Here is a 27,514-nt window from a genome sequence, read left to right as displayed (position 1 = left end):
CCACCTTTGGTCGCCATCTTCAGATTCTTTTTTACGCCGTTGGGTCTGGATCGTTGTCAAGGAGTTCCATAGTTTTGGAAGAGGAATCGACGGCAAACAGGAAAAATCGCGAAAATCGAAGCTTAACGTCGCACTCAACTACAGGCCAGGTAGACGGGTCTACTAAGGAGAAGAACATTTTGAGAGAACTCTGCGTTCACAAGAGAATGCGCACACAGGGGGCCCCCTGAGCGCAGGAATGGACAAAACCCCCTTTCAGGTTTTGTACTGGACAAAACCTCCTTTCAGCTTTTGCACCAATTGCCACCACAAATACGCCCAGAAGGACCAGCATCCATTCTGCAACCTCTGCCTGCCTCTCGACCACAACAGCGAGGACTGCAACGCGTGCTCGGCGTTCACACCCAAGACCCTCCGAGTAAGGGAGACTCAGAGAAGGGCAAATCACAACATGCAGGGGCCACCTCCATCGCACCGAGACTTGGGCGTCTCCAGTGGAGAGGAGGACAACATCGCCGAAGGGCCAGAGGTCTGAACGGTCGTCTAAGTTCATAAGAAAACGTCGGAGGTAAGAGAGTCGACGACCCCAAACACTCGACCGACACTCGAAAGAGAGACCAAGTCCCCGAAGTGTCGTCAAAACTCGCGACGAAAGCAACTGCACCCAAAGACAAAGAGCCCAGCGGATCCTTCGAAAAGGACTCCTGGACAGTAAAGTCCCACGAAAAATCAAGGTCGTCTAAGGAAGCCCCCAAAAAGGACTCCTCGATGCCGAGAAAAGAAGGGTCGACAACTGCTTTGATGACAACGTTGACGACCGCGAAGCAGAGCGCTTAAACCCTAGACGCTGAACAGGCTGCCGAAATGGAAAGGAAGAAATAGAGGCTTGAGGCCGAAATGGCGGGCATCCTGCAACGGAAGAAGGACTTCCACAAGATGAGTCGGTACACCATCCCACCGAAGGCCGTGGTCGAAAGGGACTTCGAAGACCCTGAACTGCTGAAAACGCCTGAACAGGAAGAAGCCCTGTATTACATCAAGGGAGAAGGCGAGGAGGAACGGCTAACCTACCAGCACTCGACGTCCTCAGAGGCGCAAGACTTAGAGTGGCATGATCTCAAAGCCGACATGCCAGAAGAAGAGGTAGACACATACCCTTCGAGGCCTTCGCCACCAGACGATATAGGGATCTATAATTTGGTGGTCAAGAATGCTGCACAAACATATGGGGTAAAATTGGAGGAGGAGAAACCCAAGGCTTGCTTTTTTTTTTTGCAGAGTTTTATATAGCGCGAACTAGAACCGAATCAGTTATCAGAGCGCTTTACATAGCACCAGTTACGTTACATGAGGACACACTTTCATTTTTAGGCACAGGGAGATTAAGTGATTTGCCCAGAATCACAGGGGGTTTTTGGCGTCGTTACCGAGACTCGAACCCAGATCCCCAGGTCCGAGGTCGAGCGCCTTAGCCGTTAGGCCAACCCCTCTCCCCTGGAGACTCTTACCCACTCAAACAAGAAGTCAATTCTTGCCCATGCTCCCTCGTGTGGTGGACCAGGGCAGAGAGGCTTTCAAGGAACCAGCTATATGTAAATCTGTAACGCCAAGAACAGAGAAGTACAAGCACTACTCAAAGGACCCTGCATACATTCAAGGATCAGTGCCAGTCGATTCAATCATTACTGCAACAGCTACGGAAAGGGCCAATGTGCCCACAAATTCAGGACCACCTCCTGACGAGAGTAGGAGAATGGACCTCACCGGGAGGAAGGTAGAAGGGAGTGCGGCAATACAATGGCGTGTCGCCAACTCCAACGCCCTAATCAACAGGCATGCATACCAGCACTGGGCGGAAGTAGGACCACTCCTGAAGCACCATACGGAACAGTAGCAGCAGAGGGCAACCCACCTGGTTGAGGAGGGGAAAAACATGGCGAACACATGTTTAAAGTCTGCCTTGGACGCAGCGGAGATGTCCAGCAGGCAGATGATCGGGTTGACAGAGCGAAGGCACACATGGCTGAGCATTTTGAGGTTCAAGCCTGAGGTACAGAATAACATCCTGAACACGCCCTTCAACGGAGAACTTGTTGGGACGCCAGTCGACTAAAAGTTAACTCAAAAAAGGACAACGAAACTGCAATGTCCATGGGAGCACTTCAGTTCAGAGGAATGCGGAGGGCTACACCTTCAAGAATGCCAAATGGTAGGGGAGGCAACCAACCAAGTACCTCGCACCGAGCCTTCCAAGAAGGTTATCAAGGAAACGGCCAGGGAAAGGAGCAACAGGAACAGCAGCAGCAGAACTGGCAGTACCAGCCGTGGGGCCAGTCCTTTTGAGGCCGCTCGAACGGACGAGGACAGGCACAGAGAGGAGGGCAACAACTCACTACCAAGTGACTTCCCCAAGAGGCAGATGCCCACCCAGATAACACCTCAAGGGGGCATCCAAAGAGGAAAATGGTTCAAGAATCGTTTCACAAGACCAGCAGTTTCCCGAACATATAACACACGTAGGAGGCAGAATAATGAACTTCCTCCAGGAATGGAAGACGGTCACAACGGACAAATGGATACTAATCATCATATAATAAGGATACTGTATAGAACTAATAAAACAACCTCCAAACAAAAAGCCAAGCAACAAGTCACACTCTGCAAAATAACTTTCACTCTTGATACTAGAGGCACAGGAACTGCTCAACAAGGATCCAATAGAGATAGTACCATACAAGGAAAGAAACAAGGGTGTTCATTCCAACTACTTCTTCGTTCCAAAGGTAGACGAAACACTAAGGCCTATCTTGGACCTAAGGTTCTTAAACAAGTTCAGAAGGACACAAAGATTCAAAATGACGTCTCTGCAAGAAGTAATACCCCAGGTGCAGGAATGGGATTACATGGCAACTATAGATTTAAAGGACGCGTACTTACACATCCCCATCAACAAACGACACAAAGGCTTACTAAGGTTTGTGATCAGCAAGACTCACTACCAGTTCACAGTGCTCGCATTCGGGCTCAAATCTGTGCCACAGGTATTTACAAAATGCCTAGCAACAGTAGCAGCGCACCTAAGGAGGCAGGGAATACATGTATACCCTTACCTCGACGACTGGCTCGTGATAGCAAGCTCTTAAAGCCAGTGCAAACAGCACATCCAGCAGGTGATAAAAAAACACTAAGCCAACTGAGTTTTTCAATCCTTTGGGGAAAGTCGTCAATAGAACTACTACAACAGGTGAAGATATTCTTAGGGGCAGAGATCAACACCATACAAAGCAAGGTGTTCTCCCAACACAAAGATGATTTTGGCAGTAATGAAGGAAACACTTCTGTACTGCAAGGGGCAAGTTCTGACAGTGAGCAAACTAATGGGAATGATGGCGTCATGTATGCACCTGGTCCCAAATATTCACCTCCACATGAAACCATTCCAGGAATGGATACAGCAGCAATGGTCACAGGCGCAACAGGGAGTTGGGAAGATCTAGTGGTTGTCACACACGCAGTGCATCAGGAAATAGCGTGGTGGAACAAGGAAAACACATCACAGGGGAAACCGTTCACACAACCAACTCCAACAGTGACCATCACGACAGACGCCTCCCAGCTGGGGCGGGGTGCGCACATGAACAAACTCAAGGTGAGTGGGTTATGGTCGCAGCAGGACGCGGTTAAGCACATCCACTATCTAGAAATAAAAACTGTGTTCCTAGCCTTTAAAGCCTTTCAGAAGGAGCTGCTGTATGGAAACAGGGTTTTGGTCCAAACAGACAACACAACCACCATGTTCCACATCAACAAACAAGGAGGAACACAATCAGTAGCACTATCGGGGCTAACACAGGAAATATGGACATGGGCCATTCCACTAAAAATAGACCTACTAGCAATATATCTCCCAGGGAAGGACAATGTGGAGGCAGACAGACTCGGCAGGCAGACGTCAGCATCCCACTAATGGGAGATCAACCTACAGGAAATACAGAAAGTATTCCGAAAGTGGGGTACACCGCAAATTGACCTATTTGCAACACACTAAAATGCAAAATGCCAACACTTTGCATCCAGACAACCAGACCATCGATCAAAATCGAATGCACTATGGATAAGTTGGTCAATGACATTTGCACACGCTTTTCCCCCGATACAACTGATACACAGGGTACTGAGCAAATGCAGGATCAGCAACTTGTCGCTAATACTAATAGCTCCTCTGTTGGCCAGACAGTCCAGGTTCTCACAAATAGTGGAAATGGCACAAGCACCAGCACACAGATTCCCAAAAAGAAGGGACCTGTTAACAATGCAGAACGGAAGGGTGCTACACCCAGAGCCAGAGAGCCTCAGCCTAGCGGCATGGCTCCTTAAGACCTAGAGTTTACACACCTCAAACTACCGGCAAGCACATGGCAGTGCTCGGGGAGGCAAGAAGACTTACCACAAGAAAGTGCTACGCAGCAAAATGGAAAAGATTTTCGGAATGGTGCATTAGGGAGAAACTGCAACGGAAAATCACAAGGGAATCAACAGTTCTAAAATACTTAACGCATCTACTACAAAGTAAACTAAGCTACACATCCCTAAGGGTGCACTTAGCGGCGATAGTGGCTTAGACAAGAGGAGAAACCGGGAAAAGTTTCTGCACCTCCCAAGTAGTAAAAAGATTTCTAGAAGGAGCAAAGAGAATCGCACCTCCAAACAGAATGCCAGCACCGGCATGGAACGTTGATGAAGACACCATTTGAGCCTATTCACAAGGCTACACTGCACATGCGCACGCTAAAGACAGCCTTCTTAGTGGCTATCACATCACTATGAAGAGTGAGTTGCAAGCGCAAACACTTCAAGAGCCCTACCTGCAAATACACAATGATAGGATTGTAATGAGAACAGACCCACACTTTATGCTAAAGGTGGTGTCTCGGTTCCACATCAATCTAAAAAACTATTTTTTTTCCAAAAACCAAGCACAAAGGGCGCTACACACACTGGACGCCAGGAGGGCTGTATTGCACTACATAGAAAGGACAAAGGAGTGCAGAAAGACAAAGAAGTTCTTTGTTTCCTTTGCCAGCAGTTTTTTGGGGCGACCAGTTACCAAAATACCATTGCACAGTGGATTGCACAAACCATACAACTATGCCACAAACCAGCAGGACAACTGTTACAAGGAGCAGCTCATGCTCACTCAACAAGGAAGAAAGGAGCAACAATTGCGTTTCTAGTTAACACACCCATTCAAGACATTTGCCAAGCTGCAACATGGTCTTCAGTGCACACGTTCATTCACTAAGCACTACTGTGCAGATATCCAAATGAACAAAGCACAAGTGGGACAGAAGGTCATACAGCACATATTCAGTAACCAGAGCTCATCTTCCACCCAACCACCGCAATAAGGACAAACCGCTACAAAGTTTATGATGCACAGCATAGTGAAGCCAGAAAGATTCACGCTGCAAAACGTATAGTTTCTTACCTGTCGGTGTAGTTTTGCAGCTTAAAGACTTTCTGGATTCACTAGCGAACCCACCCTCCCCCGCCAGAAAGATGAGACAGGAGGAAAGGGGATTAAAACTGGAGAAAGACTTTAAAGGATAAGAAGAAAAACAAGAGTAACACAAGACAAGGAAAAAGAATCCGAAGATGGTGACCAAAGGTGGGAGCTTCTGGAGGAAGCGCGTCGACGTCACGAAGGACACCAAATGTGGTATATCGACGCCCACCTGGGCCACGGAAAAAAAGAGAAAAAAGACTACAATTCCAGACCCAACCACTTGATGGCGGAATAATGCACAACATAGTGAACCCAGAAAGTCTTCAAGCTGCAAAACTACTCATCCCAATGCAGAGTGCTTTACATCACCCATACACATTGTGCATTGACAATAAGTCATTTAAATAAATCTGTGTAAATCGATGTCCGGATGTTTTGCATAAGACAGTGAGGGTTACAAGGTGCCGGAGCCACATGTGCTTTGTGGCTCAACTGTGGAATAGTAGAAGGATTACAGTTTATGAACTGCAAGTACAAAAGGATCTCTGTCTCAGAGGAGTAACTCACTTACCCAGTTACACAAAATAAAAAATAAATCTGTCATCTGCTTGTTAAATGTGCTTCGCAGAAGACATATTAACCATCTATGGTTCTTTGATTAAAAATTGGGGAATGCTCCTAGAATCTGGTACTCGTTGCCCCAGGATTTATTTATGTGACAATTCTTCCCTCACTTCAAGAAGAAACTGAAACTGCTCCTCTCCAACAGGTATCTAAAGCAGCACCCTTAAACCATGCAACTGGTTGGTTTGGCTCCAAATGCACTCTATAAAGAATTCTGAGCACCACTAACTCTGGGGAAACTTAACCACTACTCTCCCCGCCCCCACAACACCCCACCTTAACTTCCTCTGACTGTATATCATCTGTCTGTGCTACTGTCTGTTTCACATTTCCGATATATAATATGTATGTTATTTACTCCACATGTAACTTGAGCACTGCTGCTGTGCCATATATATATATATATATATATATATATATATATATATATATATATATATATATATATCCACTGTATCTGCTTCAAATGCTTCCCTATAGTTATACATCTACCTACCTCTAATATTGTCCATCTATATTACTATCCATCATAATTTCCCTTTTATACGGTTATGTATTTTTATTTAGTCCACATGTATTGTTGTTGCACTCCCTGCCTTGCTAACTATGTAAAGTGCTATAAACATTTAAACTGACTCTACCTCAAAACTGTAGGTAACGTCATCATATACTGAGGTCTTCCACATATTGTCTATACGCTTTCAACATAAATTTATATATTTATTCCTTGTAATTGCTGCTATGCAAACTCTCTGAAACGCTCAGATACCTTCACGTCCAGTTTGCGCTGTACAAAACTTTATAAATAAATACACTTAGCTGGCACACAAAGATCTCTGCAGCAGGTGCCTTAACCCCATAGATATTTTAAAATACAGACTTTGCAACCAAGTAAGCAGAACTGATTTACTTCCACATTTCTCCTTGTTGCAAATTTCTTTGTGGCAGGGTTTTAAAACCTAAATGTTTAAGTTGAGGCCCAAATTTTGGGTCAGGGTTGCGTAAATATTTTGGCACAACCTGAATGCAAAATCTCATTTGTTAAATATTGTATTGTGCTCTAATGTACTCATGATAGACCGGCTAAACATTTGTGAGCTCTTGAGATCTGTTCTCACTTATTGGGAAGTGATGGGTTGTGATGCAACTTCCTGTGATGCCACGTGCAATGTAATGCGCTGTGATGTCACTTGTATACTGCCTAACTTGGTTAGTCCTTCCACTTCTTTTTTAGGACTTTTTCCCTGTGTTCATGGGAGTGTGTGGAGAGGTGGGACTGGCATGCACTATCTAACGGTTCATTACCCCGATCCACTTACTGAACCACTAATAGTCCAACAGGCTTGCGGCAGGTTCTGACTGCTGCAGCTTGGCCTGTACAGGTGTGACTAGGTTTTTCAAAAGCTCAGGCGTTGTTAGGCCGAGAGCAGCTCAGCCTTCAGTGCAGGAAATACTGCCCACCTGTCCCCCGGCCTAACCCTAATGGAAGAGGTTCTTAAGGCGCCTAGTGTGCCTTTGCGTTAAATCTATCTCGGGTCATTCCAGTAGCACTGCTGGCCTTTTCCTTGGTGTGTTGAGACAACTGTTGAATAACAACTCAGAAAACAGCCCTGCCTTCTGGAGGTTCCAGTATCTCGGCTCCCTTCACCCTCCTCGTCTTGGCTCTTGCAGGAGAGGCGATATCAGGTATGATGGGACCCCTCAAAAGGTTATATGTGGCCAAGGAACAGAGGGGAAAAAACAGACATCACTACGAAAAGATTGTTCCAACACTGGCCTTAATCTTCAAATACTGGTATACATCCTATTATTAATCTAAACTAGGTGACAGATATATGACAGAAATATATTATTTTATAAAAAAAAATTATTTTCAGTTTGTCCATCATTTATTCATTATTTGTTGTTTTGTAAAAGACATTTCATCACTAATTCAATTTTATAGACATTTTACAAAATTCATAACAAATACAAGAGAATATAATAAGATAATAAATATATACAAAAAAATATAACCCAAAATACTTCAAAAAGAGCACCACCTGATCTCATACACACAATCTCAAAATACTACCACATTCACACCCATACTTCTTTCAAACCACTATATCCGAAGAAAAAGGAAGGAATGAGTCTTAATTGGCAGAGTCTTCACGCCAATTTATAGGTCTCAAAAACCTGTAGGAGACCCTGCACCAGGTCGACTCGCGGCTCTAGGCCACCAGAGAGGCGTTCAGATGTCCCCTCCTCAGGGTCTTTTATGCAGACCCATGGACTGGTCCTGGAGCTCTTGAATCCTGTGTCTGGCTTGTGAGTCCGTCCGCTCTGTAGTTTGTATGTCCTTTGCTTCTGGTAGCTGCCTGGGAGGGCTGTGGTAGGAGGACTGTGTAGTGACACCCTCAGCCGTGCACTGTACATACAGCGTGAACGCTTTTCAAAATTCTTAGTGTGTGAATTAAGTATGAGCTAAACTTGAGCTCCCGGCAATAACTGCCTTTCCTTTGCCTCCTCTCAGCTCCGCCGAATGCAGCAGATGATCGCCCAGATGCAGGCACAGATGAGGATGAAGCCGGGGGATGAGTGAGAGCCCCCTCAAGGTAAGCAACACTCATTAAATTTTGTTACATTTTATAGGAATCCATATTTGTAGAGTGGAAACCTATCACCCCTTAAGGTTTCATGGCACTGGGGGCCGTCGGGGAGATTAAGTGAGCTATCGCCCAGAGTCGCATGATGCTGAGCTGCCGCTGGCGATCGAACCGTGAGCCCCGTGCTCCAGAGTCAGTCGCGCTGACTGCTGCGCCACACCTCTTCCTCATTTTGGGGGTTTTTCTCTTTTAAATGGTGCTGGAGGGGTGGGCTCGGAACACGAGTCTGTGGCTGGTTACAAACCGTAATTTTTCTTAGTTATTTGTGTGGCCGCAGGGCTTCCAAACCATGCGAGAGGCAGGTGTCTTCAAACCCAAAAACAAGGTGCAGGAGCCTTGACCACAATGTACTGCTCTGGCACTTGACCATTTGAAAAACCAAGGGATTGTGGGAGGAATAGAAGGTACCAGAGGCAGAAGCCCTGCCCATAAGGCAGTCTTCTTGCACTTGAATGGTTTAACAGACAAGAGTGTGAGTGTAAGAGATGGGAGATACCGGAGGCACGAGCCTCGGACAAGAGGCAGTCTTCTTGCACTTGGCCAGTCGAATGGACAAGAGGGAGTGTGAAAGATGGGAGATAACAGGGGCATGAACCTTGGACCTGTAGAAGTCTTCCTGCACTTGACTGTTCGAACATACAAGAAACAGTAATGTGCGATCTATAGGAGGCGCGAGCAGTGGACATGATGCAGTCTTCTTGCACTTCACCAGTCGAACGGACAAGAGGTAGCGTGAGAGATGGCAAATGGAGGCACAAGCAGTGCACATGATGCAGTCTTCCTGCATTTGACCAGTTGAACATACAAGAGGTAGTGTGAGAGGTGGGAGCTTCGGAGGCACGAGCATTGGACACGATGCAGTCTTCCTACGCTTGACCAGTCGAACATACAAGAGGTAGTGAGAGGTGGGAGCATCCGGAGGCACGAGCATTGGACGCGATGCAGTCTTGTTGTCTCCTCAACTAGTCAAGTGCAAGAAGTAGTGTGAGAGGTAAAAGTTGCCAGAGGCGCAAGCCTTGGCCTCGAGTCAGTTTTCCTATACTTGACCAGTCAAACAGACCAGAGGTATTGTGAGAGAAAGGAAATACTAGAGGCACGAGCAGTGTACATGATGCGGTCCTCATGCACTTGACCAATCGAATGGATGAAAGTCTGAAAGGTAGGAGATATCGGAGGCACGAGCCTTGGAGTTGAGGCAGTCTTGTCTGTTCTACTGGTAGAGTGCAAGAGGTAGTGTGAGAGGTAGGAGATACCAGAGGTTATGATGCAGTCTTCTTGTACTTGACTGAGCAGGTCAGAGCTACACCTATTTTGTTTTTTAAGTGCGAACAACAAAGTGTGGCGCGAACCCGTAACAGTAATAAATATCAGAGGCAGGTAAGATATAACCGCATCACTATATACACACACATTTGTAGGGCTTCCGGCAAAAGACTCCGTACAAAATGAGACTAGCGAAAAAACAGTGACATTACAGTATGAACGTTGAGCTTGTCACAGTGTAGGCCTGGCCTTGTCATTAGTGAGGTCCAAGTCATATTTGATCCAATTACCCCAGACTTTGAAAGATTGTCGGGGACACCCCCTACTTTTGTAGGTGACCTGCTCCGCTATTGTATACATATCCATCCCTGTCCTCCACTCCCGTAAAGTTGAGAACCCCCGCCCCCCAGTGTTTAGCTTGCATCTCTCTTTGCTACTACCAAACCCAGGTTACTAAAGATAAGTTTGGCCAGTGGGGCATCTCGGTCATTTGGAATACCGAGGAGAATGTACTTTGGCTCAAGTGGAATATCGACTCCCAATATGTTATGGAGTTCCCGTGCTACCTTGGTCGAATAGGCTTGAATGACTGGGCAGCCCCAGAGCGTGTGCACGAAAATTCCTCTGCCACCATTACATCTCACACAGTCAAGAAACACCATTCTCCCTATTTGTATGTAGTTGTTCACGATCTTAGTAAAACTGGTGCAGCACATCAGTGCTGCCTCCCTCTCTCTCTCCCACATCCCTCACCCATCTTTCTCACAGCTTACGCAGTGTGTCGGGCAGGTTATTGTTGAGTGTTCTATATGTGAGTAGAAGTGCCCCTTTCTCTAGCTCGCCTATGAGTAACCTATGCTCTAGGGGGATCATAGTCATGGATGTCTACTTCTCTTGGTCTGCCACGCATGGCGCAACTGTGCATGTTTTAGGTATTGGTTCAGATGAAACTGGTTCTCTCTGAGGTGAGGGGAGGGAAAGGGCATAAAGTCTCCATCTTCCAAGAGATCACTGATCATGGAAATCCCTATTGTGTCCCAGGCCTATCCTCGCAACTACCCTAATTCCTACATAATCGCCCCTTCCCACAAAGGTGTTTCTCTGGTCACCCTTGTTCGCCTATCCTATAAATCTGGTGGCTTTTATCCATATCTTCAATGCCACCTGCGTAGCCAGCAGCAGCTGTCTGATTCCTCTCCTATACATGTAATGCAGGTGCGATCACGTCAGTAAGTGAGCCCGTTCCAACCTTTGTCGAGTGATCCGGGGTGCATATATCCAGTCGTTCCTGGTTACCAAATGCCCCGCCCAGTAGTAGGCCCTAACATTCGGGAGGGCAATCCTGCCATTGTAGGCATAGCACTGCAGCATCTTTAGTGCTATTCTGGGGTGCCCCTTATTTCATAATAGGGTTCTAAACTCCCCATCTATTTTGGTGAACATCTCCCCTCAGATTTTAGAATAGTGTTCTGGAGACATCAAGGAGTTTGGGAAGCGTGATCATTTTGAAAATGGCTGCTCTCCTCATAATCAATGTGGGTAGCCAACGTCCGCACTCTGCATCTCCATGAAAATTCAGTATTACCCGTCCCAAGTTTCGGGTCAAGCACAGCTCCCTATGCGGGGTCACGTAGAATCCAAGGTATTCTTAAACTCTGTCTCCACTTTTAGTCTCAGAGGGAGGGCTGTCTGGTCAATGGAGCCATACGGGTGGAAAATCACTGACTTTCCCCAGTTTATTTTATACCCAGAGCAGTTACAATACGTTTCAAGGGTCCAGAAGACAACCGGGATTGTTATTGTGGGCTTGGTGATATAGAGGAGGATGTCATCCGCATATAGTAAGATCCTTTCCTCCTCTGTGCTAGTGTCCGCTACCTTGAATCCCCGTATGTTGGGATGGTCACGAACCATGCAAGCCAAGGGCTCATTGGTGAGAGCACATAAGAGAAGGGCTTCAAGGATTCTCGAGCTACGGTCTGCTCCTTGGGCCTCGTGGCAACCTCACGTCCACCTCAGTCTACCTTTCGTGGCTTCAGACGGGGTGCCCAGCCATGTCCTGCCCAGGCACAGAGTCACTCAAACTGTCCCTCGACGTGGCTGCGGACGTGGGACCCAGCGTCCTCGTGGGTCAGGGACCAAGCAGGTGGGCCAGTCCCCCCTTCCCCCCCTGCCGCAAAACCTTCCGAGTCTGACGTTTTAGGCCCATCAGCGCCCAGTTGGAGGCAGGATCCACCATCACCTCCTCCACTGGCAATCCATCACGTTCGACAGATGTGTTCTGCAAATAGTCCAAAGCGGCTACTCCCTCCCATTTGAGGCTACCCCTCCTTCCATGCCACGTTCTTACGATCGCATGACAGAGGATCATTTGCCACTTCTCCAGGAAGTATCAGCTCTCTTGGCCAAGTGAGCTTTAGAGAGGGTCCCTGTGCCAGAAATAGGTCGTGGTTGTTATTCACGCCACTTTTTGGTTGCCAAGAAAGCCAAAGGCATGCGTCCTATCTTAGACCTCCCTCACCTTCTTTCTCCGGAAGGAGAAGTTCAAAGTGCTTACCCTAGCCCAAGTTCTGTCTGCACTTGACCCAGGAGACTGGCTGGTGGCTTTGGACTTGCAGGACGCTTATTTTCATATCGGTGTCCTGCCGGCCCACAGACATTGCCTTCAGTTCATGGTGGGCCACGAGCACTTTCACTTCGCCGTGCTCACCTTTGGCCTTACCAGTGCCCCTCAAGTGTTCACTAAGGTTTTAGCAATGATCGCAGCTCATCTGCGCAGATCAGGGGTTCCAGTCTTCCCATATCTCGACGACTGGCTTTTTAAGGTGGGCTCGCCCCAGGCTGTTGTCTCACACCTCCAGACTAGGGCAGACCGCCTGCATTCGCTGGGGTTCACTATCGACGTGCCAAAGTCAAACCTGACTCCCTCTCAGAAACTCCCTTTTATCGGGCAGTTCTAGACACTGTGCAGTTTTGGACCTATCCTCCCGAGCAGCGAGTCTGGGATATTCGGGCTATGATACTGATGATTCAGCCTCTATTCCGGATTTCAGTGAGAATAACTCTGAGGCTGCTGGGCCTCATGACCTCCTGCATCCTGCTGGTGGATCATGCCAGATGGCATACGTGGGCTCTGCAGTGGGACCTGAAGTTTAAGTGTGTGCCGCATCAGGGGAATCTTCCAGACTATGTCCAGATCTCAGAGGGAACTGTGCACCAACTGCAGTGGTGGCTAACGAACCAAGATTGGGTGAGGCAGATCCCTCTCCCTTCCCCACCCAGATCTAACAGTGGTGACGGATGCGTCCCTTCTGGGATGGGCCTGCCACCGGGGAGAGGTGGAAATCAGATGCGTCTGGTCTCCAGTGGAGTCCGGCCTCCATATCAACCTTTCGGAGCTTTGGGCGATCAGACTGGCACTGTAAGCATTCCTTTCTCCTCTCAGGGGGAAAATGGTGCAAGTGTTCACCAACAACACCACTGCCATGTGGTACTGCAACAAACAGGGCCGGATGGTGTCAAGAGGCTCCCAGCCTCAGGACATGGCTGGAACATCAGGATGTGACCCTGGTTGTTCAACACCTGGCGGGCTCCCTAAAGGCCAGGGCGGGCGAACTCAGCCATCGGTGCCTAGTCGATCACAAATGGTATCTCCATCCGAAGGTGGTGCATGGTCTCTTTCAGCAGTGGAGAGAGCCTTGGCTAGATCTGTTTGCCTCCGAAGGGACCGCGCAATGTCAGCAGTTTTGTGCATTGGAATTTCCAAGGCTACACTCGCTCGGTGACGCTTTTTGTCGTGAGTGGAACTTCGGCCTTCTGTACGCCTTTCCGCTTGTACCACTTCTTTCCAGGGTGCTCAAGAAGATCAAGCACGACCGAGCTCCAGTCATTCTTGTAGCTCCGGACTGGCCATGAAGAGTCTGTTACCCTCACCTTCTGAGTATGGCCATCGATCCTTCGATCAGTCTGCCCATTCAGGAGGATCTTCTGTCGCAGCTGCTGGGAGTTTTCTTCACCCAAACCTGTCCACTCTCCACCTCCTTGGATGGAAATTGAACGGTGGCAGTTGAGCGCTTTCGACCTTTTGCTAGAAGTCTGAGAAGTTATCTTGGCAGTCGGACATCCCTCCACTAAAACGGTATACTCACGTAGATGGAACACATTTGTGGCATGGTGCACAGCAAAGGCTGTTGATCCCCTTTCTGCTCCTCTTTCATAGGTTCTCTTGTATATACTTTCTTTGGTCCAGCAGGAATCTGCCTTGGGCATTCGCAAAGGATATCTTGCAGCCATCTCTGCTTTTCTTCTGCTGCCAGATCAGCCTTCCTTATTTAACAAGTTCTTTAACCACTTCCATGCTCATGACGAGCTCAGCTCGTCATGAGGTACACCTCTCGTACGCTCATGACGAGCTGAGCTCGTCATGAACCGCGGGATTCCGCAATCCTCAGCGCACAGCGGTAAAACGCTTAGCGCGGATGCGGTTAAGGGCCTTACTGATCTGTTCCCTCCATCTCCTTTTGTAATGCCCCAATGGGACTTAAATCTGGTTCTCACCTTTCTTATGTGTGCTCCCTTTGAACCTCTTCATATCTGTCCCCTCAGGTTGCTGACTCTCAAAACTGCCTTTCTTGTTCCCATCACCTCTGCTCAGAGGGTGAGCGAATTGCAGGCTTTTTCTTCTAAGCACCCTTTTCTTTGTGTCTATCCTGATTAAGTGGTGCTTTGAACCAAGCCTTAATTCCTTCGTAACGTTGTCACGCCTTTTCATGTAGAACACTCTATCACTCTGTCCACCTTTTCTCCAGCCCTCCAAAGAGGACAAGAGACTCCACCGTCTGGATCCAAAATGTGTGTTGTCTTTTTATCTTGATCGCACAAAAGACTTCCTGGTGGATAATCAACTCTTCATTGGCTATGTGGGTGCCAAGAAACGTTGGGCTGTTCAAAAATGGACCATCTCCCGATTGGTTGTCCTTTGCATCAAAATATGCTGTGCTTTGGCAAAAATGACCCTCATGTGGGGTTGCGTGTTCATTCCACCAGAGTAACAGCTGCAACCTCGGCATTAGAATGTGGATTTCCAGTCCTTGACATGTCAGGCAGCAACATGGGCATCCCTGCACACGTTTACCAGACACGACAGCCTGGATAGTTAAGTCCGGAGGGATAGGTACTATGCCCGTTCGGTCCTCCAGGACTTTTCTGGTTTGATTTTGGTCCACAGACCCTCCTCCGGAGATGGTATTGCTAGGATATCTATTCTAAGGTAAGGAATATACAACTAACGGTCTCTTTCAGATGAACAAGTTACTTACCTCTGGTAGAGACATACGCTAGTTTTAGATTCCTTACTGCCCCATCCATCCTCCCCGCTCTGCGAACTGATTTCTAGGGATAGAAACTCCCTTAAAGGGCCCTAGATTTGACACACCAGTGGTCCGTGTCTTTCATGGCTCTGCGCTTCCGGCATGGAAAGTCATGTTAAGAGCTGATGTCAACGCGCGTGTGCGGCTTCTATGCAAGTCATTTGACGTCATCCCGGCGCCTACGCACACAGAGCCGACTGACCCCACCAAATAACTTGCAGGGGTACTACTGAAGAAAAAAATCTCTAGGTCCAGACTGATGCCTGGGGAAACCGTTCAAGGTGGTGCACCACGTGGGAGGCTACCACTGAGTGCTCTATGGGCCCTTTCAATGACAAAGCAGGTGGAGAGATTTGCCGTTGAGAAGGTGAACTGAGCCACTGGTCAAAGTACACCAACATATTTCCTTTTTCCACCCCCTAAGGGAATCCCACCAGTCGCAGATTGGTTTATCTTACTCCATTTTCAGCATCATCAACTCTCCAGGCAAGGTTTTTCATGAGCTCCTTGACTTCTGAGATGCCCTTGTTGGAGGGTGTGAACTGTATCTTCAGCTCTGAGATTCTACCCTCTGCCATAGTCCCTCGCTACGTAGGTCCTGCCATAGGAGTGACTCCTCACCAATTTTGGATTCTAGGGCTGTTCTGAAGGCTTGGATCACTGACAGAAGTGCTGCATTGTCCGGCATCCCAGGGTATCACTGGAGGAGGGGCGGCATTTTAGTATAACTATTTATCCTGTGAATACCTCTGCCTTGATATCATCAGCGAAAGCAAACCGGTATGTTCACTACACATCATATACCACCCACCTGGGGACAAGCTCTCCTTCTTCCAACAACTCATGGACACAATTTCAACCAACTCTGGACGGCAAAACACCCAAATTTTCCTTGGCGACTACAATCTCCATTGGAATGACAGCAGTGACACAGTGGTAAATAGCCTCAAAAGCTTCCTCAACGCCCTTGATCTCACCCAAATATGCAATAGCCCGACCCATGAGAAAGGTTCTATCCTCGACCTTATCTCCAAAGAGGACGATATTCAACTTGAGTCAATCCAACCTTGCGACTGGTCAGATCATCATATTGTCTCCTTCCTTATCAATGAAAAAATTAAACTTAACCCAGTTCAAGCCTCTAAGCCCAAAGTTTGGAAAAGAGACATGAAGAAACTCAACCCAAACTCCTTACCGCCTAACAGCTGCAATCTCCTACTTCCCCCTTCCGGCGCCACGGACGTTCATCTCCTGACTGACCACTATCTCAATGCTATGTCCACAATAATCAATGAGGCTGCACCCATGCAACTGAAAAGAGTTTCGTCCAAGATCTCCAACCCATGGTATGACTGGAGCCTCAATGATGATAGACGGGCCATGCGAATGGCAGAGCGCACCTGGAGGTCTGCCCCCTCAGCACTGCACCTAAAAACCCTGAAGAAACAGAGAAATGCCTACTTCAGGAAAATAAAACGCTCAAAAAGAGATTTCTTCAGCCTCCAGCTCGCCCAAGCAAAAAACCGCCCAAGAAAATTGTTTGAGCTAATCAGAACACAGACACTCAGCACCTTGGGCGTTACACCTTCCTGTGAAGACTTCTCTGCTTTCTTTAACCAAAAAACCGACAACATAAGAAGCGATCTCCTCCATGACGCAATCCTTTACTCCAACCCCCAACACACAGCAGCACCTGAACCAAAGAACAATGCTACATGGTCTTCCTTTGGCACCTATTCCGAAGAAGAAATTGGCAGATTGCTCAGCACTCTGAAACCATCCAATCACCTCACTGACCCCCTTCCTGCTAACGCTGTTAAGGACTTTACCCCTTTTCTCCTCCCACTCTGGACTAAGATTATCAATAGCTCTCTTCAACAAGGATCCATCCCTAACGCCCTCAAAGTCGGACAAGTCACACCGCTACTGAAAAAACCAACAGCAGACCCCTCTGATCTAAACAATTACCGCCCTATTACAAATATTCCCACTCTCGCTAAACTGTTGGAAAAATGCGTACAGCTACAACTGACTAAACACATAGATAAGTTTGATCTCCTCAACGCGTATCAATCAGGCTTCCGAGCAGGGCACAGTACCGAAACGGCCATGACTCACATAGTTGACGACGCCCTCCAAATCCTAGACCAAAACAATACCTGCCTCCTCATCCTTCTTGATCTTTCCTCAGCATTCGACACAGTTAAACATGAGAACCTACTCGATCTATTAAACACAATAATGGGCATATCTGGGACTGTTCTCAAGTGGTTCACCTCCTTTCTACACAACCGCTCACAAAGATTCAAAAGCAACAACCTGATGTCCTCTCCGGTACCTGTATCGCTAGGCGTCCCTCAAGGATCCTCCCTCTCCCCCAACACTGTTCAACCTAGTTATGGAACCTCTCACTACTTTGCTACAAACATCCAATGTTCACTTTCACATGTATGCCGACGACACCCAACTTTATCTCAAAATACAATCTCCCGAGGACATCATGCTTCTGAACACCACGATCAGAAACACCCAATCCTGGCTTGCCGAGAATCCCCTCAAACTCAATGCGCTGAAGACTGAGTTCCTCCTGATCTCACCTCCCGGAAAAATCTCTACGGCTCAAACATGGCTTAAGCACTTAACGGCTCTAAATGTACAACCTACCATAGTAGACTCAGCAAAATCTTTAGGCATAACACTTGACGCCAATCTCAACATGCAGCAGCACATCAGCAAGGCAACCAAAGGAGCGAACTTCCAAATCAATACCTTGAGAAAACTTAAACCCTTCCTTCCTGCCAAAGACTTCCAAACTGCAGTACAATCTATAGTCATCCCGCACATAGAATACGGTAGCACCGCCATCTGCGGGCTCCCCCTAACTACAACGGCACCCCTAAGAGCGTCTCTTAACGCTGCAGCGAGACTCATCACTGGCTCAAAAAAACACTCGCATATTTCCCCTGACTTTAAATCCCTGAACTGGCTACCTTTTGAAGCCAGAATACATCTGAAAATCGCCTGCATGACGCACAAGGCTGTACACATGAATTCACCCGCCTACCTCACTCAAAAGCTGACAATGTCTGGTGGCTCTAGAACTACTAGAAGCACAAACAATCTTCTGCTGAAGCCTCGACGATTTCGGAAGGAAAAAACCTATAAACGCTCCTTTTCAGGAATGGCACCCAGGATCTGGAACTCACTCCCTAGTGAAACCAGGCTCATCTCCTCCAACAAACTTTTTAAGAAAGAAATAAAAGCGATCCTCATGGCTAAATACACACGATCTATTATTCTGTATTTCTCATGAATCCGCTCTGTACTACCTGCCTGACCCCTTGGTCTATTTGTATTACTTGTATTATCGACTTATTTGATTGTATACGTTCCCACTTTGTATATTTTATATTGTTGACGCACCTGTTTGACTTTGCACACTCTACCTACACCACCTTAACCCTACTCTTGTACTACTGATGCACCTGTGTGACTATACACCCTGCACACACCTACCTCAACTATGCCTTTATGCTATCTCCAAAAGCATTTTAAGCACGCTTAAACAAGTATATGCTCCTTATTTTTGTACTGTTATACTATTGGTGCAACTGTTTGACTATGCTCCTTGTACCGACACTACCTCACCTGTGACCTACCTCTTGTATTTTGACCTACCTATGTAACTATGCACCTTGTACCTAATTACCTCAATTACTACTCTATCACCCCCTTGTACTTGTAAAGCGCTCTGATATCTGCAAAGATCTTGTTCGCGCTATATAAAACTTTCAAAATAAATAAATCTTGCCCTGTTGGGACAGCTTGAGGTCCTTATTCTTAGCCATGGGTGCAAAGGTCACAGCACTGCTCCACTCTCCCCCACCCACCCCCCTCCCCCGACACAGCCTGCACTCGAGAAAGGGGTGCCTATTGACTTTGCAGAGGGCGGGGGCACAATGTTTACAGAATATCACAGAGGGGTGCACATTGCCAACACAGACCCACCAGCAATGTACTGTAGCAAGTGGGGGGGAGTAAATCAGCATGTTAATCCACCCTCCCCTCGGTAAGAATTATCTTCACGTGGCGGGCCAAGCTGTCCGTTTCATGGGCCGCCTCCACCCACATCAACCATAACAGTATATTCATCACTGCCCGAGCGGGCCTTGATCTGCTCGGAGGGGGAGGTGGGAATGCCTTTCTTCTCGCACGGATCAGCTACTTCCTACAGCCTTTCTCAAAAGTAACCGGTCCCCTGGTGGCATCAACTCTTGTCTCCGTGTGGTGCTCTGCCGGGCATGTCTTGTGAACGTCCCTTCCCAGGGACCGGCTAGGGCCGCCACATCTGGTTCTTGTCCCTAGGGCTCTGTCGGGGACGTCAAAGTCACCAGCCGGCTGCGGCCAAGTCCGGGGCTCGACCTCATCCCATCTCAGGTTCTCGCCGAGCTCCTAGAGTTGCCGGCTCAGTGGCAGGCTCCGTTATCCTGGATGCTGGAACCCACTCGCCTTGGCAGCCATCTTGGTGCTGGTTCCCCACCCGACCCAATACAGGCCCGACCTGCGGCCCAGGAGAACCGGTCATCAACTCCTGCACCAAACGATGCTCGACACGCTGCGGTGCAGTCGTCAGTGGTTTCTGGGGCTGCATGGGCTTTCGTGGCTTGCAGGATTACTTAAGGATCTTTGCGGTCAGACGGAGCTCAAGGAGGCTAGGTAAGCCCGCCATCTTGGCGGCCACACCCACAGCCCAGCCCGAACTACCAAGCCAGGTCTTCCCTGAACTAGAAACAAGCATCCTGGGACTGGTTTCTGGGTAACACCCTTCATCAGCCAGGCTAGCTTTAATCCAGTGGCAAAGTGAGTAAGGGCAAGTGTATGAAAAGTTTCAGCGCTCCGTCCATCATCTCCTAGTGTTTGCTTTGTTTGCCCTAAGTTGGCAGGGTATGCCCAGACGTGGGTCCCTTGCTCACTTTGCAACTGGATTCAAGATAGCCTGGCTGATGAGGGCTGTTAGCCCGAAACCGGTCCCAGGATGCTTGATTCTGGTTCAGGGAAGACCTGGCTTGGCAGTCGGGCTGGACTGTTCCCATGAGGCACAGGGTCAAGGCTGTTTTGCATATAGCCATGTCTGAACTGGGGTGACGAAGTGAGCTAAAGAATGATGATGGATTCAACCCAGATCTGTGACTGGGGGTGAGTGTCTGAAATGTTTTAGCGCTCCGTCCATCATCTCCTTGTGTTTGCCAGTGAACATTTAGACAGTAACCCTCTGCATTAACACTGAATGTCACTTTGCCATTTGTGCCTTTTTTTTTATTGCTTAAAAATACGATTACCACGTGTGGTGGTTTCGTGGGTGCACTGATGAGATGGGATACATATCTGCCCTCACCTCCCCTTAACACTAGAGGAAGCAAAACCCTCACAGACAGAAGATGCCTTCGCGGGAGGGACGTCTATCGCTTCTCGTGCTTAAAGCTTTATCCAGGCGCTCTTGCTGTACCCCCAGCTGAACCGCAGCGCCTGGTGAGTGATGGGTTAGACCCAGGGCAGGCCAGTTAATGCACAACATGCCTTGTTGCATCCTTCGCCTGCTGCTCTGCTGCAGAACCCCCAGAGACAGAAGATGCCTGAGAGTGACGTCTAGCGCTTCTCATGCTTAAAGCTTGATCCAGGCGCTCTTGCTGTGCTCCCAGCTGAGCCTCAGCACCTGGTGAGTAATGGGTTAGACCCAGGCCAGACATGGCACAACATGCCTTGTTGCATCCTTCGCCTGCTGCAGAACCCACAGGCTTCTCCTGAACACTGTCCCGTGGCCCCCCACCTCGGTACCCGCTGCGCTCCCATCCTATATTATGCCCGAAGCACCCACTTCCCCATGCGCGCGAGAGACCGTGTTCGATGTGTTCCCACCTCCGGAGTCCTCGTGCGCCCTCGTGTATTCTCTTCCTCTCCAGCCTCCCCTCCCGTCCCCGCCACCCCCGCACGGCTCTGCCCTCCGGCTTCTGGTTACCTTCTCGCCTCTTCTTGTGAACGGAGCTCCGGCCTCGTCTGTGCCTTGCAGGGCAGTCTGCGGGCAGTCGGCCTGTCCCGGCGTGCCAGGGTGCATGCCAGGGGTGCCGCGCGCAGATCCCGGCCAGATGGACGTGGCTCGTCCGTGTGGACGTGCCAGGTACTACTTTCGCTCTACTCTGCCCCCCTTCGAGTCTCTGGGGCTCTAAGGTCCCGGCGAGGGGCTCCCTTGAAACAGCCAATATTCCAGACCTCAAATAGAGACTGGTACTGACTTCTCCTTCCCCCAGCCCTGCAGGCTCCATGATTATCCAGGAAATGATGCGTTCTCTAAAGAAGGCTTTTCACGTGATCTGCTTTTGTCTGGCTGCCCCCCCCCCCCCCCCCCCGATGGGTCCAGCATCCAGACCCTGGTGCAGAGGAAGGGGCGTCGGCTGTTATTGTGGAGAGCAATGTCCTGCTGCAGCAAGGGAGAGACGCTGCCGGGCGGATGGATGTGGGTCGCCTGCCCTACGGAGTGCAGGCCCTGGCTGGTGGCTGGGCCAGAAACCGTGCCTCCAGAAGTTACACGAGCAGCCCCGTCGCGTGTGCTCTAGTCTTCCCTTCCCTTCTGGTCGGTACAGAGGAACGGGCCTCGGCTCCTCTTCTGGGGAGGAAGGCCCGGCATGTAGCAATGTCCCCTTCCCCACCTGGCTAGTGGCCGGACCAGAAACCGTGCCTCAAAGCGCTCCTTCCTGAGCGTTGCATGACCAGCACTGCCCTGGAGTGCGCATGCGCAGACGGCAGGGCTCCCATTTCCTCACGGATGTTGCATCGCTCAAGTTCTCTGTTCTGATTGGTGCGTGGTCCAGACCCTGCTTCTTGTACCCTCAGTGAGATGCCCATTAACCCTTTGTTTGGGAGTTTTCTTTTCTCTTCTTTTTCTCTTTCATCTTCAGCCCAGACCCCCTGAGCTGCAACATTCAAGTTCAGTCCAAGTGCAAAATGCCCCCAAAACGGGTGGGAGAAGATCTCTGATCCTTCCTCCATTCCGTAGTCCAGGTGCAGCCATCCAGGGCCTGCCTGTGCTCGTTGAAGGCCTCCAACGTGTGGTCGATGAACGGACGAGTCGGTGGCGACGCCTCTGAGCGTCCTGTGACTCCGCAGCTTTCGGGCTCCGTCTCTCTACTGCTGCGGGTCCCTGCTGAAGAGCAACCTGCCTGCGGTTGGTGTGTTTGATGAGGATATGGTTACCGATTCTTATATATCGATGTGACCCACCCCTGTTTGAGAAGCAAGTATGGTTTCCAGGTCCTGAAGAAACGCCACGATCATTCCGACATCCAGTGACCTGAAGCATGTCGACACTTATCCTCACTTGGAAACTTGACGAGGCTACTAGGATCTCCACGTTCAACTACTACTGTTTTTAATCATGACCTGGAACCCGACAATTAGTCGGTTCAGCGGGCTCCCATAGTTATTTTGAATCCACACATTTCTACACCGTTCTCACATTGTACGTACTCCACACATCCCACGCACACCCTCTTCATCGAGGGCAGGACCACGGACAGAAAGATCTCCGGCAAAGAGCCCCCCTGCGGGGCCCGTTGGGCATTGCAGCGCCGGCCCAACAAGGAGCTGCCCTAGGATGAAGCATGGCACCTTTCGGGGTGTGTGAGGGTCCTTACTCTTTATAGAAGCTACCCCCCCCCGCCTTTTTTCCCACTGTCAAGAACAGCACGCCTCGTGGTTTACCAATTCAAGGAGAATCAACCTGCAGACAATTCACCTGCCAGGAACGGACAGCACAGCAGCGGATCCGCTCCGCAGCAGAGCAGCAGCTCATGGGAGATAAAGCATTGGAGACTGCAAAGGGTCTGCAGCCTCCGGGGTCACCAGAAATAGACCTGTTCGCAACAGTGGAGAACAGAAAATGCCTCCAGGTTTCAACACCACCTATCAAAAGGGAATGCCCCGTCTCTAAACTTGTCAGGGACATGTGTACGTGCTTTTCCTCCAATTCCTCTGCTACAAAGGGAACTGTAAAAAGCCAGGAAACCAGGACAAGACCTAATTCTCATAGCCCCTCAATGGGCAAGACAAACCTGGTACGCAAGTCTACTCAAACTGTCCAAGGGACAGAGGATCAGAATCGAGGCAGAGAAGGACCTTCTCAAAATGCAGAGTGGTCAATTATTTCACCTTGAACCAGCTACACTCAGCCTAGCAGCCTGGCGCCCGAATACATAGAGTTCAGACATGTTTTACTTACCGCAAAGAACAATGGAGATTCTAAAGGAGGCAGGAAAACAAACCACACGCCAATGCTACGCAGATAAGTGGAAACTGTACATCATATGGTGTACGGAGAACAATACCCTAAATTTAATATCCATACAGGAAACAGTTCTCCTATATCTTGCCCATTTGCTAGACAGCAAGATAAACGACTCAAGATGCACCTGGCAGCGATTGAAGCCTACACCAGGGAAGATTCATGTAAAAACAAACAATTAACATCACCAGTCATCAAAAGATTCCTGGAAGGTTCCAAATGGAGTGCAGCCCAAGAAAGGTGATGTGGAGCTTAAACACTGGTCTAACACAGCTAATCACAGAACTGTTTGAACCCATGAACAAAGCAGTGCTCGGATACATCTCGATACAGACTGCCTTCTTAATAGCTAAAACATCTCTATGGAGAGTTAATGAACTACAGGCATTAACGATTGAGGAACCTTATATCCACAAGGACAAGGTTATGCTAAGGACAAACCCTCAATTCCTACCTGAGGTGGTAAGCAAATCCAAACATGAATTAAAGCATTCAGCTAGCAGTCTTCTTCAAAAATCCACAAACACGACTAGAAAGCAACCTTCACACCCTGGACGTATGATGGGCTTTACTATACTGGCTACAGGAGACCAAACAAATCCGTAAGTGGAATCAATTGTTATCCAGTATTATGGGTGTCTTTCATAGATTCACATGCCTGAATCATTCCCCGTCGTCGAGACGGGAGTCTCGACGACGGGGAATGATTCAGGCATGTGAATCTATGAAAGACACCAATACTGGATAACTGCAGTTACAGGTAAGTAACGCATTTCTTCATCTCACCCAAAGTCCAACACAGCAACACTTGTGGCATAGGGGACCACTGCACGCTGGTTTGTAGAAGCAAATCAGGTATGCTATCCCTCAGCGGGAGTGTGGGATTCAGGACCCAGGCTTCTGACCCCGATGTCCCCTGCCTCCTGAAGCCATCGGGTGCAAGGGATGTACGTCCACTGACCCGCCTGGCATCGACCCCCGCAACGGGGGTTCGAGGGCTGTATGGTGCTGGAGCACAAAGGCAGCTTGGCATATTCGCCTTATGTTTTTAAGGCTACTGCGGTGGGTTAGACCGGGCAAGCATGTATGTTTGGCCCTAAAAAAATGACTGTGAGATGGGTTCTGCGCTGGAGCAGTGCTAGCATCTGACTGCTCGGCTTGTGCGCTCTTCTTGGAGGTAGGAGGGAGGGGGCATGGCTTGCCAGCCCCCTCCCTATTGAATGTTCACTGTCGTGCCCAGAGGGAAGGGCTGAGCAGTGTTTATTCTACAGTGCACCTGATCCGAGCATCATCACGGCCCATGCCCCTCCACTCTTCCTCTGCCACCTGTAGGGCTCTCACTTTGCCCCCTGGTGGCCTTTCTCTGTGGTCCCCTGTGGGCTCTAATTTACCCCCCCCCCCCTCCGACCTGTGTGTGGCCCCCTCCACTCTTCCTACGACACTTGTGGGGCTCTCACTTCGGTCCCCGGTGGCCTGTCTCTGTGGCCCCTCCACTCTTCCACTCGTGGGGCTCTCACTTCGGTCCCCGGTGGCCTGTCTCTGTGGCCTCCTCCACTCTTCCACTCGTGGGGCTCTCACTTCGGTCCCCGGTGACCTGTCTCTGTGACCCCCTCCACTCTTCCACTCGTGGGGCTCTCACTTCGGTCCCCGGTGGCCTGTCTCTGTGGCCCCCTCCACTCTTCCACTCGTGGGGCTCTCACTTCGGTCCCCGGTGGCCTGTCTCTGTGGCCCCCTCCACTCTTCCACTTGAGGGGCTCTCACTTCGGTCCCCGGTGGCCTGTCTCTGTGGCCTCCTCCACTCTTCCACTTGTGGGGCTCTCACTTCGGTCCCCGGTGGCCTGTCTCTCTGACCCCCTCCACTCTTCCACTTGAGGGGCTCTCACTTCGGTCCCCGGTGGCCTGTCTCTGTGGCCCCCTCCACTCTTCCACTCGTGGGGCTCTCACTTCGGTCCCCGGTGGCCTGTCTCTGTGGCCCTCTCCACTCTTCCACTTGAGGGGCTCTCACTTCGGTCCCCGGTGGCCTGTCTCTGTGGCCCCCTCCACTCTTCCACTCGTGGGGCTCTCACTTCGGTCCCCGGTGGCCTGTCTCTGTGGCCTCCTCCACTCTTCCACTCGTGGGGCTCTCACTTCGGTCCCCGGTGGCCTGTCTCTGTGGCCTCCTCCACTCTTCCTACGACACTTGTGGGGCTCTCACTTCGGTCCCCGGTGGCCTGTCTCTGTGGCCTCCTCCACTCTTCCACTTGAGGGGCTCTCACTTCGGTCCCCGGTGGCCTATCTCTGTGGCCCCCTCCACTCTTCCACTCGTGGGGCTCTCATTTTGGTCCCCGGTGGCCTGTCTCTGTGGCCTCCTCCACTCTTCCACTTGTGGGGCTCTCACTTCGGTCCCCGGTGGCCTGTCTCTGTGGCCTCCTCCACTCTTCCACTTGAGGGGCTCTCACTTCGGTCCCCGGTGGCCTATCTCTGTGGCCCCCTCCACTCTTCCACTCGTGGGGCTCTCATTTTGGTCCCCGGTGGCCTGTCTCTGTGGCCTCCTCCACTCTTCCACTCGTGGGGCTCTCACTTCGGTCCCCGGTGGCCTGTCTCTGTGACCTCCTCCACTCTTCCACTCGTGCGGCTCTCACTTCGGTCCCCGGTGGCCTGTCTCTGTGGCCTCCTCCATTCTTCCAATTGTGGGGCTCTCACTTCGGTCCCCGGTGGCCTGTCTCTGTGACCCCCTCCACTCTTCCACTCGTGGGGCTCTCACTTCGGTCCCCGGTGGCCTGTCTCTGTGACCCCCTCCACTCTTCCACTCGTGGGGCTCTCACTTCGGTGGCCTGTCTCTGTGACCCCCTCCACTCTTCCACTCGTGGGGCTCTCACTTCGGTCCCCGGTGGCCTGTCTCTGTGGCCTCCTCCACTCTTCCACTCGTGGGGCTCTCACTTCGGTGGCCTGTCTCTGTGACCCCCTCCACTCTTCCACTCGTGGGGCTCTCACTTCGGTCCCCGGTGGCCTGTCTCTGTGGCCTCCTCCACTCTTCCACTTGTGGGACTCTCACTTCGGTCCCCGGTGGCCTGTCTCTGTGGCCCCCTCCACTCTTCCTACGACACTCGTGGGGCTCTCACTTCGGTCCCCGGTGGCCTGTCTCTGTGGCCTCCTCCACTCTTCCACTCGTGGGGCTCTCACTTCGGTGGCCTGTCTCTGTGACCCCCCTCCACTCTTCCACTCGTGGGGCTCTCACTTCGGTCCCCGGTGGCCTGTCTCTGTGACCTCCTCCACTCTTCCACTCGTGCGGCTCTCACTTCGGTCCCCGGTGGCCTGTCTCTGTGGCCTCCTCCACTCTTCCAATTGTGGGGCTCTCACTTCGGTCCCCGGTGGCCTGTCTCTCTGACCCCCTCCACTCTTCCACTCGTGGGGCTCTCACTTCGGTCCCCGGTGGCCTGTCTCTGTGACCCCCTCCACTCTTCCACTCGTGGGGCTCTCACTTCGGTCCCCGGTGGCCTGTCTCTGTGACCCCCTCCACTCTTCCACTCGTGGGGCTCTCACTTCGGTCCCCGGTGGCCTGTCTCTGTGGCCTCCTCCACTCTTCCACTTGTGGGGCTCTCACTTCGGTCCCCGGTGGCCTGTCTCTGTGACCCCCTCCACTCTTCCACTTGTGGGGCTCTCACTTCGGTCCCCGGTGGCCTGTCTCTGTGACCCCCCTCCACTCTTCCACTCGTGGGGCTCTCACTTCGGTCCCCGGTGGCCTGTCTCTGTGACCCCCCTCCACTCTTCCACTTGTGGGGCTCTCACT

The 27,514-nt window shown here is 50.2% G+C and overlaps 1 protein-coding gene across 1 annotated transcript in view; it reads left to right on the top strand.

The window, feature by feature from the left end:
- LOC144792763 (septin-2) overlaps window positions 1–27,514 on the top strand; it is a 329,710-nt gene that overhangs the window by 290,902 nt on the left and 11,294 nt on the right. Inside the window, exon 12 of the mRNA XM_078667947.1 lies at window positions 8,646–8,727. Coding sequence (XP_078524073.1) covers window positions 8,646–8,714 — 69 coding nt within the window. The 3' untranslated portion in view covers window positions 8,715–8,727. The remainder of the gene's footprint in view (window positions 1–8,645; window positions 8,728–27,514) is intronic.

Source organism: Lissotriton helveticus, chromosome 11 (genome assembly GCF_964261635.1).
Source record: "Lissotriton helveticus chromosome 11, aLisHel1.1, whole genome shotgun sequence".
Classification (NCBI taxonomy): Eukaryota; Metazoa; Chordata; class Amphibia; order Caudata; family Salamandridae; genus Lissotriton; species Lissotriton helveticus.
Note: the sequence above shows the minus strand (reverse complement) of the source record. Positions and strands in the feature narration are given on the sequence as shown.